The sequence below is a fragment of the Fistularia commersonii genome, chromosome 28, assembly GCF_037954325.1.
Source record: "Fistularia commersonii isolate RoL2024-O1a breed Wild chromosome 28, RoL_Fcom_v1.0, whole genome shotgun sequence".
NCBI classification, from domain to species: Eukaryota; Metazoa; Chordata; class Actinopteri; order Syngnathiformes; family Fistulariidae; genus Fistularia; species Fistularia commersonii.
The window spans coordinates 4,181,375-4,203,176 of NC_141311.1; the positions used below are offsets into that span (position 1 = coordinate 4,181,375).

The 21,802-nt window shown below is 42.8% G+C and overlaps 2 protein-coding genes across 3 annotated transcripts in view; one reads left to right on the forward strand and one right to left on the reverse strand.

Moving 5' to 3' along the window:
- Positions 1-4,365, reverse strand: part of gcgra (glucagon receptor a) — a 42,238-nt gene extending 37,873 nt beyond the window's left edge. For both annotated transcript variants that reach the window (XM_086175358.1, XM_086175357.1), the window contains exon 1: positions 4,039-4,365. The gene's annotated coding sequence lies outside the window, so the exon portion shown is untranslated. The remainder of the gene's footprint in view (positions 1-4,038) is intronic.
- A 14,469-nt stretch (positions 4,366-18,834) lies between these two features.
- Positions 18,835-21,782, forward strand: LOC147217239 (G protein-coupled receptor 183-like). Its single transcript, XM_086176430.1, has 3 exons — positions 18,835-18,942; positions 20,832-20,927; positions 21,006-21,782. The coding sequence occupies exons 1-3, from the start codon at positions 18,835-18,837 to the stop codon at positions 21,780-21,782; spliced, it is 981 nt and encodes a 326-aa protein (XP_086032556.1).
- The last annotated feature ends 20 nt before the right edge of the window (positions 21,783-21,802 follow it).

A 21,802-nucleotide genomic window follows, 5' to 3' on the forward strand; every position in this document is an offset into this window, starting at 1 on the left:
CTCCACAAAGCACCCCGTCAGAATCGCACCTTCTTGTTGCAAGATGGAAGCGCTAACCAGCGCGCCGCCATGCTGCCTGCAAACGGCTATTTTGAGCGATTAGATGTATTTCGCAAACATCAGCCACCCTGTCAAAGGGTGTAATTCTTCATTTTGCCGATGTCGATGAGTGAAGCGGGCGAGTAATGGATTGTTTTTTTTTTTTTTCCCCCGTTTTGAAGGGCAGCTTTGAAAGGCGCTCCTTTATTTCGTTGGCTTTTCAAAGCAGACGGACATTTCCAGATCTTTAAGACAGTCCATGGAGGACCCCCCCCCCCCCCCACAATATTCCGATGGACTCGTATCGGCGGTCTGTTACAATCCAGAGTGACGGCTCTTTGTAGAGGAGGCTATTCTTAGACCTGTGAGTGTCCATCACAGAGGCCTATTGGAACAGGAGCCTGTTGTGCCGCACAGAGCATTCATGGTCACTTGATGGGCGCTGACATCCTCACACCTGTCCCTCTCGGGCGAACGCACTCCCCATTTAGTCCTATCGTTTTTCTTTTTCCCCTCTGGATCCGGGGGGATTTTCACCCTGTCTCACGGCAGCGCAAACGCTTTGGGAAGAACATACGATCATAAGACGTTGCATCATTTTTTTTTCCTCTCTCTCTCTCTCTTTTCCCTCGCCCTCGTTTTGTCAGACGGCTTTTACTCGGGAAACCGCAGAAGTCTGAGTTATGTAAGGCTGTCCGCTCACTTCCTTTCTCAGGCGTCAAGTCCTTTTTCTGTGCCGCTCTCACATCTTTTCAATGTAAACCCTAAAGCATAGATGGATGGATAGTTCTGTGCTTCTCCTCAGTGTGAGAGGGCGGTTCAACCCAACGCTTTCGATGAAAATCACATTTTTTTAACAGAGGGTCCCTAAAGCGGGTGTCGTAACATCGCCGATATTTTGAAGCAAATCCTCCCTGAATGTGTGGAAACTTTCAAGCCCCCACCTCCGCCTCGCAAACACCCAGAATCTGCTTAAGAGCAAAGTGGGCGGCACGTCCCCTGACCAGAGGTCTGGGTCGAGAAACGAAAGAGGCCCTCCACTTCACGCTTATTTGAGCAAGAATGAGGTCAGAAATATAAATCTTTAATCCGTGTCTTTGTGTACGTTTTAATGTAAAGTAAATCTCCGTTCTCTTCTCTGATTTACTCCTTACCGGATGTTTTCGCCATCTTTCCGCCGAGGCACCTGACGGTTTACAGACAGGTCAGCTCCTGTCCGGGAAGCACTCAGCGAGTGTGACGCTCCCGAGTCGTGCAAGATGAGCAAATGTTTGTGGAAAGGGAAAAGCCTGAAGTACCTCGCAGGTCTGTTGGAGATGGATTTGAAGTGCCACTCGGTGGTACCAAGTTTTCCAACTTTCCTATTATTGATGTTATACGGTTTATTCGTCTAGAAAAAAACACCAATAAACACGGACGGTTTTCAGCCGTGCGTGCTTCACAGTTTAAATAAGTATTATTAGTATTTTCCCAAATCCCTTTACACAGTTAAATAATGTTGCCGTTGGGGCGGCAGTGGTTTAGCGCCTTTGCCTCGCATAAAGAAGCTCCCGTTTCGTCCGGGTTGCAAAAAAAGAAGCAGGAACTTCATCAGAGACCCTAAAATTGCCCTGACGTGTGAATGAGAGAGTTTTACGTGTTTGTACGATGGATCCAGGGTGAACCCCGGCTCGTGCGCTGAGCACGGGATAAGCAGTACGGATAATTAACGAATTTGTAGTAGTGTGCTTATTGAGAAGGATTATTCTCCCGCATTGGTTATTCATGAATGAACAAATGCTTTTTTTTGATAATAGTTTTCCAATAAATGCGCTTGAACGACTAAACCTTTGAAACCGTGCAATTTAAATGTGTTGGGAGTTAATATTTTTAAAAATGACGGCCTGCAGGCGTCACTGATACACGCCGTCACTGGAATGGGAATTCATAATTCTCCTTCGCTAATCCTTTGTTAGACATATTTTTTCATGTATGTGGAAATACATTTTAATAATTTTTCTGTTTCATCTATTTGTCTAAATTAATCACCATCCGTGCCTTAACGGCGTATGCATTCGATGAAGAACTCTGTTTAGCCGCATTAATTTGAAAGTAGTTAATATCGCTTCTGGATTTTCCGGTTTTACATCGGGCACGATTTCTTATAATTCTAAGATGACATAAATTGAGTATTTTCTCCACGCAAGAGCGAAATCGTTTGTCACGTGGGCAACATGTCGATGTATTCGCTGTTGGGCTTTACAGCAGTCACACAACATTAATTTAGAATTATAGCTGCGAGTCAAATTCAGAAATGAAAGTTGGAAATCTGTTAGTAAAATACTTGACACAAAAAAGGGTAATGTCAGTAAGAGGCCAAGGGGGACGTTTGTGTAGTCACTGCGCCTCAGCTCTGAATTTCAAGGTAAAATAATAAACAAAGGTCGGACGTTTATCCACAGTCAGAACAGTCTTTCCTTCACTGCAGCTGTCTTTGCTCTCTTGCAGTTTACCTAATTATATTTAGGTTTTAACTAAAGTCGGTCAAAATTTTGTATCATTTCGATGGATTAACCTCAATGGACTGATATTTATCTACGACTGTGACCGAGACTGTACGCCGTTGGATTACAACACCATGTTACATCAAGTGTGCTGGTTTTAACCAAAGGAACAAAGATCATTTCCACGTTAGAGCACTCACGATGAGATTTCAGCGCCGTCTTTCCAAGAAACGTTGACGTTCCAGACCAAAAACGTATGTTTTTTTCCAGAGGCGCTGTCATTTAAATGGTTACCCGGTGTTTATGAGGCATTGAAGCCTTAGAAAAGCACATTTTTACAGTCCCTGGGATGTTAAATAGCCTCATATGGTTTGCAATACTAACACAGCACCACAGGGGGGGGGGGGATAACAAGGCACTTGCAGTTTTCATCTGCCGAGGGTGGATCGTAGCCTCAGCTATTTAACAGGCTGTGCAGCTGAAACACTAAATGTCCCGGCTGCACGTGAGAGTAGATATATCAACCCATAATCGAAGGCATCCGCCGCTCTTTCGCTCACAGACGGGAAGACTTCAACTTAGCGTTGTCCAAAGATGGCAGCGAAACCGAGCAACCTGTACGGTCAGCTAGTGTTTTACAAGTTGCTGATAAAAAATGACGCGAATACTGTATTTGCGGTCGCGCATGCACAATTATAAAGTTACAACATGAAAAGGGGATTGAAGGCCCACATTTTGTCCTCTCACCTATTCAACCCGAGCGTCTCTAATTAGGAACTAAATCACCTCCAGGTGAATTCAAGCGGCTAGAAATAAATAACTATGGGCTCGACAGTTTCAGAAAAATCACTAATTTTGCTTAATTTGCAGCACAGTGGACCCCAGGGCCGCTTGAGAAAAAACATTTTTACAAATGTAACATATGCCGGGATAAATATCCAGTTTCTGGGCTGTTGAAACAGTTGGACTGAAAGGCTCGTTGCACACAAGTGTGTTACAGGTGAACTTAAAAAGTCATTTAAACGTAATTTCAGGCAAAAACAGAGGCGGCTGTTTAATCCAGTGACCCTTACTGAGAAAATATATGTGGGCGGGAATTACCAGTCAAAACCATCGAGTTGAATTGATATTCTCTTTCATTTTAACTTTCAAAGTAATTACTGTGATATTGAACTGAATGTGTGTGTGTGTCTGTGTGTGTGTGTGTGTGTGTGTGTGTTCGTTGGCGCGCACTGGCGGGACAGAGAGCGAGTGCAGATGGCAGATACAGAAGAGTCGGAGATAACATGGCATATAAAGAAAGGAGATAAGTGACACTAACTGCACTTGCAGGAAGGAGGAAAAATAAAAGCCTTTTGTAATAATTCCCCCGCCTATGCGCGTGTGTGTGTGTGTGTGTGGACACACACCAAAGCGCGCCGTCAAGTCCCGGTCGGACCTCACTTTGCAATCTCCTGGAAATATACATTGTGTGTTTGGTTTAAAATGCAAAAAAAATTAAAAAAAATCATGTTACCGTTGGATGCAGGGAGCTCCGCTGGTTCCCCGGGACCCGGAGCGGCTCTGGCGGCTCATCTTCCCCGCATCTGGCGGCCAATATTTCCCCCCGCGGTCCAAAGTGTCTCGGCTGCAGAAATCCAACTTTCAAACTCAATTACTCGCCCGCGTTCACCGTCGCCTAGGAAGTCCGTCCAAAGTTAAGATAAAAAAAAAAAATCAATTTTGCATTTTTTGCGTGTGTGTGTGTGTGTGTGTGTGTGTGCGGGGTTGATGATGGAGGTCAGCGTCCACCGGAGCGTCTTGTTGTTGTTGTAGCCGGTGGATTTGTGAGCGCAAACCCACAGCCGCTGCACCCGCTCCGAGTACCTAGTGACGTAAGGGGGGGAGCTCCTATATATGTGTGTGTGTGTGTGTGTGTGTGTGTGTGTGTGTGTGTGTGTGTGTGTGTGTGTGTGAGACACAACCAATTCCTTCTGGAGACTTCCCTGTCTTAAAAAAAAAAAAAAAAAGCAAATCCCCCATAATGTTTAAGCATCTGCAGGAAATGATGTGATGTCAGTTTGTTGCTATGGATACGGCGTTAATTTTTTTTTCTTTTTTGGTTGTTTGCTAATTGTATTGACTAGACACTGTTACAATGACGAAAAGACAGAGCGGTTGCAGAGATGAAGATGTTGAGGTCTAGGATGGATAGGATCAGGAATGAGTCTATCAGAGGAACAGCACATGTTAGATGTTTTGGAGAGAAGGTCAGAGAAGCCAGACTGAGATGGTTCGGTCATATTCAAAGGAGGGATAGAGAATATATTGGTAGACGGATGCTGGAGTTGGAGCTGCCGGGCAAGAGGTCTCGAGGAAGACCAAAGAGAAGATTTATGGACGTAGTGAGAGACGATATGAAGGTAGTTGGTGTGAGAGAGGAGGATACAGAGAATAGGGTTAGATGGAGAAAGGTGATTCGCTGTGGCGACCCCTGACGGGAAAAGCCGAAGAAGAAGTTTTGCTATTTGTAGGATCAGCTTTTAAGCTGTTTTAGCATGCGGTGCAAGCATTGGACCCAGGGGGTCGGTTTCTTTTCTTTCTCGAAGACGCTTCGGCGTAGGGAATCCAACCGCCAACCGCCCAATAGGATGGACGCTCCCAACTGAGGCAAAGCCGCCCACACAAGTCGCAGAGGAAAGAACTGCCGTTGCCAGCAGAAGAAGCGGCGAGCATGACCTCATCGCCCACCGGGTAGATAGTCGAGATCTGCCCGTTCAAACGAGTTCATCCGTCTGGCACGGTGAGAAGAAACCACGATTCAAAAAGCAATTTCTTATGAAACTGGAAGATGAATTCGGTGGAATTTGGTTGATTGGTTTCACAGCCTCGTGGTGAGAAGGCGAGGAAAGGGTCACCGTCACAACTTCTAATGACGTACTTGGAAAGTATAAGCGAAATGACATAAAAAAAATACTCAGGGGTTAGATTTGCGCCAAGTTCACGGCCAGGATTCTTCCCGGGAGTCATTACTTTTTGTCCCGGTTGTAGTTTTGGAATTTCGGAGCTTTAAATCATAAAGGGAGGTGGCAAAAGCAGAAATGGAGGAATGACAGCAATTACGACTTCTCTGATTTTCTTCCGTGATCTGATTTTATCAAAGCTGATCAACCAATCAGTGAATCTGATTGCCAAGACTGATTTCACCCGCGGTCAATAACAGCCTGAGACCGGTGTATCTGCTGGCACGGAAGCTTTTTATCAGGGAATTCACGGAAAAAACATCAAACAGTACCACTTTTTCATTTCCCATATGTCTTACCCTTATCACCCTCTGCTTCATGATGACACACAGCCCGCTTCCAAAGTGTTTGCAGGAGGATCTCATTTGCAACAATATGAAACAGTAAACAACAACTGACCGTAGAATAACCGGAACGCTTTCCGCCGGCTGAGATAAAACAAACTTACCTGCCAGTCAGCAGCTGGAAGTCAAAAGTGTCAACATCTCCCTGGTTTATCCTCAAGTGACTTTATTATCTGCGCCGACTTTTATGACGGGCCGCGATTCGCGGGATTCTGCCGCAGCCACAAGGAGGTTCCTGCTTCGTCCTACATTGACCAGATGTGTGAATGAGAGGATGAATTTTTGCAGGTCTCCATCGAAGCAGTGAATGAATGAGTGTATGGTTGTATCTCTCTGTATGACAGCTATTGTGAATGAGAGAATGAATAGTGAGATATCTCTATAAAACCCTTGTGCGATCTTAACATTATGTTTACTCCCCTTGTCCTACGGGTCAAATATGACCAATAAGACAATATTTGTATCCTAGTGGTGTACAGCCCACATGAAAACATAAACAAAAAAGAGGTATCACTTTTTCTAATTATGGGGTCTCTTTAGGGAAAGTCATAAAATTTCAAGTTGGAAAAAAATAGGTTAAGGTGTTTTTTTCTACAGCTAAACATGGTAGTGGGTCACTTTTGACCCGCAAGACAACACAAGGGTTAAGATAAAACAGGTGCACCACAAAGGCAATTATCACTTTTTTAAAAAACATGAAAAAAAATGGAAAGAATGAGTAACAATATTTTTTTATGATGTCTTGGAACAACAGTTTTAGTTGACGCGACACACACCAGGTGGCAAAAGTGAAAATCGATCAGAAGGACTCATTTGGGACTCATTTACTGTCGTCAATGCGGTAAAACGTAAACGTTAATGGCTTTCCCGCTTTCATTTTACTTTCAGCCTAAAATAAGAAGCTTTGTGCTTTTTCCTCTTGATGTATTTCACCTTCAAATATTCATAAAAGTGGATTTTGTTCTTTCCAGAAATTCCACATACAACTTCTTTGATTTAAAAAAAAAAAATGGTTTGACATTACAAGAAGTATCACTTTTTCTAATAATGGGGTCTCTTTAGGGAAAGTCATAAAATTTCAAGTTGAAAAAAAATAGGTCAAGATGTTTTTTCTACAGCTAAACATGGTAGTGGGTCACTTTTGACCCACAAGACAACTCAAGGGTTAGTCTGTGAATGGTTGGATTTCTCCATATGTGACCGTCTGATTGGATGACATTCGGTCAAGGGTGAACGGCGCCCTTTCGCCTGAATGCAATATAGATAATAACCGAACGAATGAATAAACTTTTATAACTGTTTACTCGATATTGCCTTTTTTTTTCTTCTTCTTCACACGTCGACCCCTGGGTTCCGCTAAACAAGACGTCACAATCTCCGTGATTCATCCCCCGCAGAGCATGAATTTCCGCTCCGGGTTTCTGGAAAAAGTGCAAGTTTTGCCGTGATATTTCCGTCCTGCGTGGCACCCACCTGTTAGCAGACGCGACTCCGACATTCGTCTTGTCACGGCCGAAAAGGACCTTTCTAAAACTCCTCCGGTGACTGATGATGTTTCTTTGTTTCAAACTTTTTTTTTTTATTATTGATGTTTTGTGAGACGTGTGTGTGTGTGTGTGTCCTTTTTGAAATGGGGATCGAGTCAAATCTCAGATGCTAAAGTGTCATGCATCTTATACCCGAAGCTATTTTGCCCACCGGACGTGATGCTTTTATTATGTAGATGTGTAGCGGGGGGAGGTCTTTACTGCAAGTAAGCCTTGAATTCAGCGTGATCATAGCTGAAATGCCACGATGGAGACATCATTCTTTGGCTACGGCAACAGAATTTACGTGAGGAGCGGGGAATCTTTCATATGAAGAATGTGCCTGAGCGCCATCAATTCAGACCTCGGACACGGAAATTAGCCTTCGGTCGTATGCGGGTCGATAAATCTGCGCTGTACTAAAAAGGTAATTTAGGATAAATAAATAAGCAAATCAATCCTTCCCAATTCTGAGGAAACCATGAAAAAGTATCAGATACTATCGTTTTTAGGATTTATGGGAGCACGGTGAATTTCCTGATATTTGCAGGCTAATTCATTTCTTTACGCAACTAATCAATGACTTGCTGCAATTGGAAGCCGGCTCTTATTGTCTTTTACAGAATGCAGGAGAGGAGAGGCGGCATGAACAACGAAGCTTCGCTTCTTGCAAAACACACATTTTAACATGAACTTTGCCCGTGCACGCGGTTCAAGGACCTGCATGTGGCAATGTTTTCTCCCTGCCAGTGAGAGCGCGGAACACAGGGGAACTCGTCCGGAAACTTACGACAATTACAACGCTGTATTTTTAGTACTTTCAGTTCAAATCCCAGCGTTACCGTCATCATCGCTCACTATTTCTTTGCTTGAGATGAGATCCAGTCGAAATACTTTGGAGGAATTCTGCAAACAGAAAGCCTGGGTTTGATTAAAAAAGAGAGATGGCTTACATCTCCCGTGAATCTGCAAAAGAGACCTAGAATATAACGAAATTCCCCGGAGTGTCCCAGACACAATGACAACATCTATCAGACATGTAGTATTTTCTTATTGTCGAGAAGGGAAGCGCTTTTACAGCAAGAGCCAGATGCGTACACAGTTTTACCCTTATGGTCTGTATTTGGACCTCAGTATAATAAATACTGTCTTTACAACTATCTAACAAAGAAAAATGTCTGTCCTCACCAGACAAAACGGTGTAATACCAACGAACGTTGCCTGTTTCTCGTTCCTACACGTTAGCCCCGGGGCCCGAAATGGAAAACACATTATGTCTCTTCACATATGCAAGAGTGTCTTGGCTGAAAATAGCAGAAGCCACAAAGTATTAACCAAATGTTGGTGACGGTCTGTGCATGTGCGAGAGTGAGTTTGTGTGCGCCTTGGTGGCGGTGGGACAAGGTGTGTGTGTGTGTGTATGTGTGTGTGTGTGTGTGTTTGGGGGGGTGCACAGCTCAGGCTATCCAACAGAGGGAGCTATTGAAAGCACACAGTGAGATCTTCATAATATTTTGTTTGTATCGTATTGCTCCACTTTTCCCAATGTTCTCTCTCTCTCTCTCTCTCTAATCACACTTTTCCTGCATGCCGTCATCTCCTCGTGATTAATATCTACATGATCCGCTGAAAGTACGCAGAGGTTGTCAGCGAATGTATGGCAGGTAAAAGCGGGGTGAGACGCCACTGCCACTGCAGAGATGACCGGCAAATTGATTTTCCCGCTATCCCAGTAAAACATTTCATCTTCTTTTTCTCCCCATCCCATGACCGGGATCCTATGGTACTCACGTTTCCGTTTCCGTCTGTCTGCAAACCAAAACAGCGGTATATGGAGGATAAGAGGGTGCCTTCGTGTGGCTGCTGCAACCGCATATCGCATTTTTTAAACCTTCCAGCTTAATACGACACTGATTGCATATCTTGTGGCAAACATATATAAGTCGTGGAAAAAAAAGAAATCCCCCTGTTGTGTTGAGATATCTTTACATGTGAGTAATGCGTGTGACGCTGAGGCCTGATGTCAGTCTGGCATAACTCCGTTGCACATTTTTAGTATCATGAAAACGTTTGTTTGGAGGAGAAGGCCCCGCGAAAAAAGCGCTGGCGGCGGGAACGGACAGGTGAGAGCGCGGCGCGTCGACGTGGCAGCTTGTTGTGTGTTTGGGTCAGTTGTGGTCAAGCCTGCGGTTCCTGTGAGCCCACAGAGACAAGTTTGTTTTCAAGTCTGGTCACGCTCTTCAGCTGGCATGTGGCTGGATTTTTATTTCCCATGCCAGACCATGAGATCATCGCACTGTGGCACACTGAATTCTTTCGTAATTTTTAAAATCAGCCGGAGGTTACCGGCACTTGCTTTTTTGTTTACGAAAACGGGTGTCCGGCCAGGAAGTTCCCAGTCCGTCGCGCACTTTATCTTCTCTAAAATGGTCCGATTAAAGCTTTTTTTAACAGATCTTGACCTGTACCAGGGAACATCTCAATCCACCTCAAACAAATCTCCGGCATCCACTTTGTTTTGGGATCGAGGCAAACGTTTTGATTTGCCGGAGTCTGAAGTCTGCGCTTTCTCATTTTAACAGTCGCGTCGATTCCGGACTTTTGCGAGCGAAAGCGCGGCGCATCAAACGGAATACACAAATTGACTTGGAAAACGGGGCAGGGAAGCACAGAAACGCTCGTGCGGAAGGCACGCGGTACGTGATGTGAATGGCGGAGCCAGCGTAATGGAATGACACTCAAACCAGCCAACTTGAGGCAACACACAAACACTCGATCCGTTTCCATCTGAGCATTTAAGTGCTGTCATGTGACGCCCCGAGTGTTCTATAGCCAAATCTCCATCAGCGGTAGGTGTTCGGAGAAGAGCCGATGGATGTTAAAAAGCTATCAGCTGCGGTCTCGCCCCGCAATCTCTGACAGCCGGCTGGCCAGCGTACGTTTCCCCCTCGGGGGGGAAGGGGGGCCGCGAAGTCAGGAGCGGGCGGTACCTGCTATCAGATGTCAACGGTTCTTCCGCCGCGCCGAGGGAATGGAAGCATCTCCGAGGGCGTGCGGGGGTCAGGGGAGGCGTCGTTATCGTCGCAAGATTCTCACCGAGCTTCACCGCTTGTCTTTCGCGGGTTTTGACGCGGACTGTACTTTTTTTTTTTTTTTTTTTTTTTGGACAGTCATTACGTATTTCGCCTTATTTACCAAGCCTTCGTTTCAAAACATCGCAAATGAGCTCGATCCGGAGTTGCAGCTGCCTCGCGACACGCACGGGGCGCGCAAGAAGTGGTTGTTTTCCTCAAAGGAGGGCGCCGCACTTAAACAGTGTGTGAAATTATTCTGAGAACATTGACAGGTGTTTGTTCCTGTGGACCGCAGAGGTACAATGGAGCCCCTTACGGTTCAGGTCACAGAGTTGGACTCTGTCCCTGAGAGTAAAAATAGCCATTAGTGTTATCTCGCTTTTCACTCAGCCGCCCGCCGACGCAGACATTACTCTCTCAGTCCTCCACGTCCTTCCTTCGCATTGTGAAGTCCAGTCGGCGGACTCCAGAAAATACTTTCGGCGACGTGAGAGATCTCACGATGTCCGGGAATGTATATGAAATGTGTTATAATGTGTTACAACAGTTGTAAAATGTCGTCTTGAAGGTGAGGTTCGTTGTGTCTTCGCGTAGCGTGGGTTGTCGTATCATCCGATCTTCCTCGCGATATAAGAACGGATCTGCAACGGGGCAAAACCCTCTTCAGGAAAAGAGTAAAAATGAAATTTGTTCGGCATTATGTTCCATATCCAATGGGATTTATCCCGTACTGTCGCTTTCATGGTTTTTATTTTTCCTATTGCTATTTAATGATGCATCCGCTTCCAGCTTTTTTTTTTTTTTCAATGAAAGAAAAAGCAAACCAGAAAAGCAAATGTGATATCTAAACCCTCTGGGATCTGGGTTTTCAGGCCTGGAGCCTCAAAAACCGCTCACTTTCCAAAACTGAATGTATGGCATCCTTCAGCTTCTCCGATGCAGCAACATTATCAAGTGGTGTTATCAACCTTGTAGTTAAACCTATAGAAAATGTCATGTTAGTATTCTATTTATCTCCTGCTGATTCCGCGTCCGTTGCAAGCATGAATATTTATTGAAAGGGAACAGAAAGCCACGCAGATATGGGGTAACATTTATGAATTGCAAAACAAATGTACAATTTTATTCTGATGCAAGAAAATCTGTGAAGACGACGCCCACCAAGTCTACAACTGAAACACCTTAAAAACAAAATTTGTTTTCTTTTCTCTGTGTGCGCCGCCCTCCTAAAATACCAATAAATCCGTGTCATTCACTGGAATGATGGTTATTATCAGAGCGAATTCAAATCTAGACACAAATATTTTGCTAAAAACATCACTCGGAAAACATTTCTAGTCCTGTCACGTCTCTCCATGATGGAGCAGCTCTGGGATTTATACAAATCATTAAGCAAAATATACATCTTTCAGCCGCTTTTTGCAAATATTGTTTATCATGTCGGATGGAAAGGACTGAAAACTTGAAATTATTTGTCTTTCTACAAATTTCTACAAATCAGTCACTTCTGACTTTAAACCGACCAAAAGTGCAGAAGAACTGAGTTGAAAGGTGTAAATATGGTTAGTAAGAATGTTATTACCGTGAAAGTGAAAAGGTGGACAAAGTGGACCCGGGCCTGGATTTGACAAGAGCTTGGTTGGCAGGTTGGTGGTTCGATTCCCATCTGCTCCTGTCCACGTGCAGCAGTGCTTTTGGGCAAAACACTAAGCTCTGAGTCCTGGCCAGTGCCGTCCATGGCAGCTCCGCCGCCACCAACGTGTGTGTGTGTCTGCCAATGCAATCTAGTGCAAAGTGCACAAATCAAGACATGGCAAATACAAGGTTGTAACAGCGCACCATTCAGGAACTGTTGCAACTTTGCTCATGAGCAACCCTGAAAAGCTGCTGACGCTGAACAGCGCCGACTGTTTGTTCTAATTTTGTTTTTTTTCTACTTTTGAATCAACAGTCATGAAGGTCTGGCTGCAATCACTTCCTGAGGAGACGGACGCTTCTATATGAACTTGCCTGTGTAGGATATAGACTTAAAAGTAATAATAATAATAATGATAATAGTAATAATAATAATAATAGTAATAATAATAATACATAAAATATGGTGGTAATAATAATAATAATGGTGATAATAATAGTAGTAATAATAATAGTAATACTATATAATGATAATAATAATAATAATAATAATAACAATTATTATTATTATTATTATTATTATTGTTATTATTATTATATTATTAATATTATTAATTCGATTAATAATTAACATATGATGTTATAAATAATAATAATAATACAAAGTAATAATAATAATGATAATAATAATGATGATGTTGATGATGATGATGATAAAAATAATAATAATAATAATAATAATAATAAAATTCAATTTGATAATAAAAAATAATGTTAATATTAATATTAATAATAATAATAATAATAAAATTCAATTTGATAATAAAAAATAATGTTAATATTAATAATAATAATAATAATAATAATAATAATAATAAAATTCAATTTGATAATAAAAAATAATGTTAGTATTAATATTAATAATAAACATAATAATAATAATGATAATAATAAAATTCAATTTGATAATAAAAAATAATGTTAATGTTAATAATAATAATAATGATAATAATAATAATGGTAGTAATAGTAACACATAATTCACCACTGCAAGAGCAAGCAAGCTGTCAGAGGCCGAGTCTGACCAGTCTGAGGTCCGGTGGTGCTTTTCCCTCATATTTCTTTGCCTCCCCAGTCTTTGTTTCAATAGACATTATTTATAGCAGCAGATTAGGTTTTCTTTTCCACCGTCGGCAGCGGCTTTCCGTTCGTATCGTAACACCGGCCAAACGTCAGCTGCTGTTTGTTCTGCCCAACCTACCTGGGTTTTTTTTTTCTCGGTGTAGCAGCAGATGCGAGGTCTACCCTCCAACACAGTTTTATCGGGTGAAAAGCAAAATACAATGATTCCCGGTTTGACCTCTCTCCAATGATTTACAGTCCTACTTTAAGTGTGGGAATGCCATTCACTGAACACCAGTTGTAATGAAAGAACTGCACAACCAAGTTTCAACATGCGCAGCAGAGATTTTAAGACGTGTATTCATATTTATATTTTCCACCCGACTGACCGACTTGAATGGCTGCAGCAAGACTTGACTTTATGCGTGGGGATCTGGCGTCTCTACTCGATCCGTGCCCTTTCCTCCCAACGTGCCGCCGCATTCTCTCGCAGCAGCTGCGGGACCATCAGACCGCCATGACTGTCCGTGACTGGGCCTCGAGAGCATTTCACAAACATTGGCACCGGCAAAGCTAACACAGCAGCCCCTCCGCGGGGGCCGACAGCTGGGATGTTTCACCTCGACCACTCCGCTTTCGCGCAGCCTAATTTCCAGCTGTTGCCAATGAAGTTTTCTTTCTCAGCGCGGAAAAATAGCCCCGTGTAACACGGGTACCGTGCAAGACAGAAAACAGAATAAGCCTTCTCTCTCAATCCTCAGTTACATGTAAAGTTAACGGTTTGTAATCCAATGTAAATCTGTTCACCACGCGGTCTCGTCGCCATTCTTCTAAAAGACGGCGCGCCGCCGTGATACTCGAATCATTCTGCACAAATCAAAGGCCGGTTTGACAAATCTCATGGCACTATTTATTTAGAACATAGGTTGGAGTCAAGTTTACCGGCTTGCCTTGTTTTCAGTTCATCCGATCATTCATTAACTGCAAAACACATCATTGTATGCTGCTGTTTGATTCTATAATTAAGGCCATTATGAAGGGAAACGGTGTTGTTTGTTTGTTGTGTAGCCAAGACCGAGGGCTGATAATTATGGTGATTACTGCATATTTAGAGTGGCATAATTGTGATAATGGCTGTAAAGCTGGTGGACTCCTTGCTCTTCCCATTTGGCTACAGGCAACTCATTTAGATCCACATCCATGTCAAGGTGTCATTAAGTGCAAGATCTAAACAAATGCGCGTCCGCCTGTAGGAGCACTGAGCGCACAGCGGGATGTTTCCAGGGAGCAGCTGTTACACTGATGCTTCACCAATCTATCGTGAAATGAATCACGTTGACATTTACTACGGCTTTGACAATTATCGCTTTTTAGGAAATATTGGGAAAACACCCAGTAAATTCATGCACGAGTTCTGTCTAGAGCTTCGTGCCTGAGATTTATACGCAAGATTTAATGACCTTTATTCCTTCTTTTTTTTTTCTTTTTACTGATTTTCTCTATGAGACAGCGGAGTTTTTGATGGATGACGGTTGTTCATGGTGTGTGCTGTTTCCTATTCCAGCTCACTTTCTCCCGACCGGCATGACGCACAAACCTTTCTGCTGCAGCCAATATCGCTTCTCAAATGACAGACGTGTCTAAAAAACACAGTCTAAGCCGCGCGACTTTTGTTTTTGTGTTTATTTCGGTCAATGTGAGACATTTCTATCTTCTATCTCTGTTTATTTAGTCATTCGATCATTTTTCTCAATCAACAAATCAAAGACACTCCCTGCTCGGTCGCTCTGTGCATTTTGTAACCATATCTGTGATTTTTTTTACTTTATCTTTCATAACGAATAGGCACGTAAAATCTAAATCTTCACTTTTTTGGGGAAAAAAAATCTGTGTTTCTTACTCCATTGCCAGGTGCACAAATAAAAAAGTCTGTGTTCCCTGGCTTACTCACATTTCTGCATTTGTGTGTGTTCGTGTGAGAGAGAGAACATGATGAACGTCTCCAGCGCCGTCGATGTATCGGATGCTGCAGCCGCATCTGCACAAGAAAAGATGTCTGATTTTAAACGTTTTCAACTGTCCCGATGTTGGTCGTGTCACCCGTGCAGCATCCCTGGCTGCAGTTGCTTCTGCCACAACTTTTGCATTACTGAATGTGACTTTTACACAATAAGGTGTAATACATGAAGTTAAAGAGCGGGGGCAGGGAGGTTTGGGGGGGTGGACATTACAGCTGAACCACCATTTTACAATGATTTATGTAAGATATGACTCAGCCACGCTACAATTATATGAACCGCCGAAGCAGCCGAGAATATGTAATATTTGCCTTTGCGTTTTTCTACCTCTGGTCAGGATTAATCCTGATTGAAGTCGACCTCTAAGATTAGATCAACCAAGTGTTTGTTTTGCACCGTTCGCTTGATTCTGTAAACACGCGTTCTCTGCTAAATTTGTAATTATTTACTTTTTTTTTTTTTCATTTGTCGAATTTTCTCTATTGCATCATTACAACTTTATCTGTAACGCTTAAAACTGAAAGAAGAAAAAAACATTCAATGTTTTTTTGTTTGTTCTCACAGATAAGTACGTAAATGTATCTATTCGTGTCATTTGGGAATTAGATGTACAGCTGTGTCCGCAATCATGGATTTAAAAGGGGAAGGGGGAACCATTTTTCGGTAGAAAAAAAGGTGCATTTGGAAAATGGTTGATGGAAAAACGGATTTTGAAGAGGCTCGATAATTACCATTATTAGCCTAATAAAACTGACACTAGTGAAAAACTGAACTCAACACTGTGAATATACTTTACAGTTCAGGGAAAGGACTGAGAAATAAAAGTGAGAATATTAAAGTTTTTTTTTTCCCTGCAGCAAGGTGGTCCCCCAGTTCAACTGCGGCCTCTTACCCGATGACAGCTTGCATGAATGATCAGGAGCCGTTTACAATCAGACACCTGATCATTACTGAAATGTTAAACATTATAGTGAGTGACGGTCCAGCGGTCGTAAATGGCGCCTGCACGAGCCTGGACTTGTATGTTTCTCTGTAAGCAGCGCGCAGGTCAGCGGTTTGCTCGGCAGCTCCGGCTGCAGACCGAGTCTGAGTGTTAGAGAGAAATCCCAGTCTAAACGGCTTTGATTGCAGTTAAAGTGGGAAGGCGCTAAATAAATAAATACCACCCGCTTTTTAACGGTCATTTGTTTTTCCATTCACAGTTGAAGTCTGTGGTGCAAACCTCAGATTTGGCAAGTGCAGAGCAGGTTACCAGCTCCAGATCCATCTGCGGCCCTCAGCACATTATCCTTCATACAAAGAGCACTACTGCCCTCTAGGCCAAGCAGCGACCAGATTAAAAAAAAAAAAAAAAGCCTGTCTTTTTTTTTGCTTGTTTGCATTTCTCTCTATCTCCACTCCGGTCACTTATGCTTTATTTACTCAATAGATCAATGCGGGTCTTTCCTTGGTGATCACACAGAACAGGACATTGAATTAGACTCACCCAAGCAGAGGCTCAAATGTAATTAACCATCCTGAGTAGCAATAAATTTCACCGGCACATAGTCGCACAACTCTTGGTAGAAGAAACGCACGTGTAACATTCTCTAAATATGCCTTCTTCTCATTTCTTTATGAGCAAATGAGGCAGAGCATGCATTTGCCGATGATCAGTGTATCACTAAATCAAACAAAACGAGCTTGACATTCGCTCCGAGGCTCTTGATATGTGTCCAGCACCTTTGTGGGCAGAGTGGCAGTGACAGGAGGAGACGGCGAACGGGCCGAGCGAGGATGACACACATGGGCGCCGGAAAAGCCGCGGCGGCATCTGAGTCTGCCTGTCAGGTCAAAACAAAAGAGAAGAAAAGCGGAAATCACATCTGAATCCTGGAGTTGAAATCAGAGCGAAGGCTTCAGTTGAGCCAAAAAAAAAAAACTAGAAATAAAAACTAGCAAAAATGCAGACGTAAGCAGATGAAAATGTGAATTTATTTATAGTAAACTCTTTCTTTAGCCTTCAAATCTGATGCCATAATAAGTAGATTAAATGCAGTTTTAAATTAAATAAAATAAGCCGGAATTAGACATTTCAACATTCGGAAATTTGTCAATTTCTGATCGATGACGAATATCAGACCGAGAGCTTCTTCTGTATCAAATAAATAGAAATAAAAACTAACAAAGATGTAGATGTAACCAGATGAAAATGTGAATTAATTTATAGTAAACACTTTTTCTAGCCTTCAAATCTGATGCCTTGAAGTTTTAAATGAAACTAAATAAGGCAGAATTAAACATTTCAACATTCGGAAATTTGTCAATTTCTTATAGATAAAGACTATCAGACCGAGAGCTTCTTCTGTATCAAAAAAACTAGAAATAAAAACTAACAAAAATGTAGATGTAAGTAGATGAAAATGTGAATTAATATATATTCAACTCTTTCTCTAGCCTTCGAATCTGATGCCATAATAAGTAGATTAAATGCAGTTTTAAATTAAATAAAATAAGCCGGAATTAAACATTTCAACATTCGGAAATTTGTCAATTTCTGATAGATGACGAATATCAGACCGAGAGCTTCTTCTGTATCAAAAAAAACTAGAGATAAAAACTAACAAAAATTTAGATGTAAGCAGATAAAAATGTGAATTAATTTATAGTAAACTCTTTCTCTAGCCTTCAAATCTGATGCCAGAATAAGTAGATTAAATGAAGCTTTAAATCAAATGAAATAAGGCAGAATTAAACATTTGAACATTCAGAAATTAGTGTTTCTTATAGATAAAGAATATCAGACGAGAGCTTCTCCTGTATCAGACAGCGTTGCAGCTCAACATGACGCAAAGAGTCCCTTCTTGAGATCCTCCCCTCCCATTCGGCATCAAAACAACCAGCCTTTATAAACAAATCCCTGAAATGTGTTTTTGACAAACCCTGCGTCGCACCGGCTCCGCACACTCTGTGAAGAACAATCCCCTTTGGTAAGGAGAGACGGTTCTATTCAGATTTTTACGAGGCTCCGTAGGTCAACGGCGTATCTCTAATTGCTTTGCTCAACTCTATTTCAGAGGTGTAAATTAAAAAAAAGTCGGTGAATAAGAGAAAAAACTGCGGCTGATTGATTTGAATTTAACTCCAGAGTAAATTGAGACGGCTTTCTTTTCGCTTGCGAGATTAAAACAATTCATTTGTCTCGTGCAGATTAAACCCGCGCAAATGGCAGATTCCAATTTAACGGAATACACGTGTGCGGAAAATAAAAAGGTCAAGGCAGGATGACCTATCTTGCTATAAAAATTATAAATTATAATGCATCTGAATACTATTTAAATGCAATTTATTCTGACTCATTTGACTAGCTCCCATAAAATGAGTTGAATTCATTTATTTATTCATGCATTTAGTTATTTATTCATCCGGTCCGTTTGTTCATTGTTTCTAAAATACTTGGGGTGTTCTGCAACCGTACGTTTGCCAAGACGTGTATTTTTGAGTGCTTTTTTTTATTCAGCAGATATGACTGTAGAAAAACCCACAATTGATTTCCCCTGCCATCTTTCGGGACAAGCGTCTTCTGTGAAAACCCCTCGGTCCTCTGCCAGTATGATTAGTCCCGCAGGAGGACGCTTCGCCTTAGGTGAGACTGGCAGAAGACGAAAGCAAGCGCGGTCGTCCGAGGGCGCCGGGGGAACGCTCGTCCTCGCTGAATTGGTGCGGGGGGCCCTTCATGTCGGCGCCCCGGGGCTCCGTCGCTCCGTTCCGCGGAGACGATTCAAGGATGCGGCCTGAGAGGCCTCTGACGTGATGCCGGAGATCATCCAGATGGGCCTGACTCAGCGGAGCTGCACGTTATCCCAAAATCGACAAGACCGGTGACAGTCGGAGCTCAATATTTGTGCTCAATATTTAGCGTTTTTCTTCTCCCCCCCCCCTCCCTGAACTCCTCGACGAGAGTTCATTCATAGCGGCGGTTATCGTATACTCGTGAAATTCGAATGACTTTACTATCGTTGTCGCTAGTTGGATGTTTCGATACTTATTTTGAGTTTTATTTCGAGGCTCCTGCATTTCTGCTCTGCTCTCAATGTGCGAAATGCGAAAATGGTTGCACTTTTATTTTCCCCTGAAATGGGAGGTGCTTGTGACATACATCCCTCAGTTGAGTTAAATGTCCCCGCACAGGGAGACGCGGATCTCCGAGGAGAAGCCGCAGAGACAAAATAACAAGACAACAGCCTGAGGAAGAGGAGTCCCAGAGCTGTTTGCATCATGTTTGTGCCTTCTGAAATTTGTTTGAGTTTGAATCCACTGAGATTAGGCTTCTTTGCAGATTTGAAATAATATTTTGATGAACCCTCATAAACTGCATGCACAGTTATCAAGCAAGTTGTATGTTTTAAGATTCATTTTGTTATTGTACAACTACTGTGCTCTTGGTCAATCCAAAATGCTATCAAACCCTCAAATCTGGACATTTAAGTAGTAAAAGTGACAATTTGGCTTTCTTAAGAGAATATCTATTTGTACACTATTATTAGGTAACTGTTAGCGAGCAGAATTATTATGGAACTAAATGAAAACAAAGATTTTCCCATCTCGCTTGTTTATTTTCACCTGCTAAAGTGAGAATAACAAACAAACATTTCTGAAATTTAGAGGAAAAAAAAAACCTCAGTGATCAATATAGCCACCTTTCTTTTCCATAACAATCACAAGCCCTCTTTCACGGCGTCAGTCAGTTTCTTCATCTGGTCAGGATCAACATTTCGCGCAGCCGCAACCACAGCCTCCCAGACAAGCTTCAGAGAGGTGCACGGTTTACCTTCGCTGTTAATTTTCCTGCTTAAGAAGGGTCCAAAAGTTCTCAGCGGGGTTTAAGTCGGGTAAAGAAAGGGACCATGTCATTAGTTTTTCATCTTTAAGGCCTTTCCTGGCCAGCCACACAGTGGACTACTTTGATGCACGTGATGGAACGTTGTCTTGCATAAAAATCTTTGTTGTGTGTTGCGTAAAAGACGACCGGAGATATCAGAGTAGCACTTAGTTATTTTTACTGAGGAGCAGGGCACAGGTGATGATAGTAATTCATATCAATAGACATGAGCCCGCCTACAGAGTGTCTGCGCATGTACAGATTGCAAGCAAACATATTTGGTTAATTGTTCAATATTACTGAGTCCGCAGTCAATATTCTACATCCCCTTCCCTTAGTTGGAACCTCTAACCATGAACACAGTTTGAACATCTTAATAGTAATACAGTGTTAAACTTATTCCAGACATGTGTGACTGTAGCATGCAATGTGACATATCCAAACAATGCAATATAGTGTGCAAATAACTGTGATAACCATTCAACAAGTCATCATGTAACTTAGTTATCTTTACGCAGTCTTCTTGAAAGACGCAGACTTTTTCCTGCATTCAAGTTTATACAGCTTGGAGTTGGAAATTATGGCTAAAATGATGCTATGGTCAAAATAATCACTTGCCTAATAATTGCGCACACAATGTATATTGGTCTGTATAATACAGGCTTACAGGGAAAGTTTTGCTGCTAAGTTTTTTGTACCCTGACTGTGGCCGCCCTCTTCTCATCAGAATCGTGGTTTTCACGATCGAGGGATCATGGAGATCAATATGTCGTCCCCTCTCGACTCATCTCCGACCCCGACCAATAACCCCACTGGTATCAACGTGAGCGTAAAGCCCTTCAGCGTGTTCAATGGGTGCGATCATTACACGGAAGGAATCATATTCGACCTGACTCTGCAGTGCATCAACGTCGTCGTGGGGATTCCTGCCAACATGCTGGTCATCGCCATCCTTATCAACAATCGCAAAGAGCCCTCCACCTCAGATATATTTTTGGGTTGCCTCGCCTTCATGGACATGTACTTTGGTGTTATGACCCCGATCAGCTTCCTTAATCTCTATCACTGGCGGAGCAAGAAGGTGTGGAATTCCATTCAGTTCTCCTACGGCGTGAAGGACACCAGCGGCCCTTTGTTTTTCTCCTGTATCTGCCTGGATCGCTTCGTGGCTGTGCTCTTTCCGCTTGCGTTCGGCCAGTTTAAACACCTCAAGTACAGGTTAGCCCTGTCGGTGCTGGTGTTCAGCCTGACCTTGGCGTATTCTACAGCCAAGGTCGTAGGAGGCCTGCCCAACTTCGAGAAGGTGTTCACGGGGGAGATCTTGGCGACGTTTACCTGGATGATAGTGTGCAACGCCAGCATCCTGTGGGCCCTCAAGAAGCGCGGCGGCGGCGGCGCCGGCAAAGACGAGATGCAGCCCATGAAAAAGAAAGCCTTCAAGCTGGTGCTCACCATTCTTTGCATCATTGTGTGTAACTACCTGCCACCTGTCGCGCTTTTCCCCTTCGAAGACTACTACACCCCCGACGTGTTTCGTTGCTACGTGCAACCGGTGGCGTTCGCCTTCCTGAACATCAGCAGCACCATCCAGCCGCTGGTCTATCTTTCTCGTCTTGATAAGCTCCCTTTCTTCTCTCGCGTGTGTGTGTGGAAAAGCGGTCCTGCTGTGCAACGCTGAAAAAAAACAAAAGCTCCCCA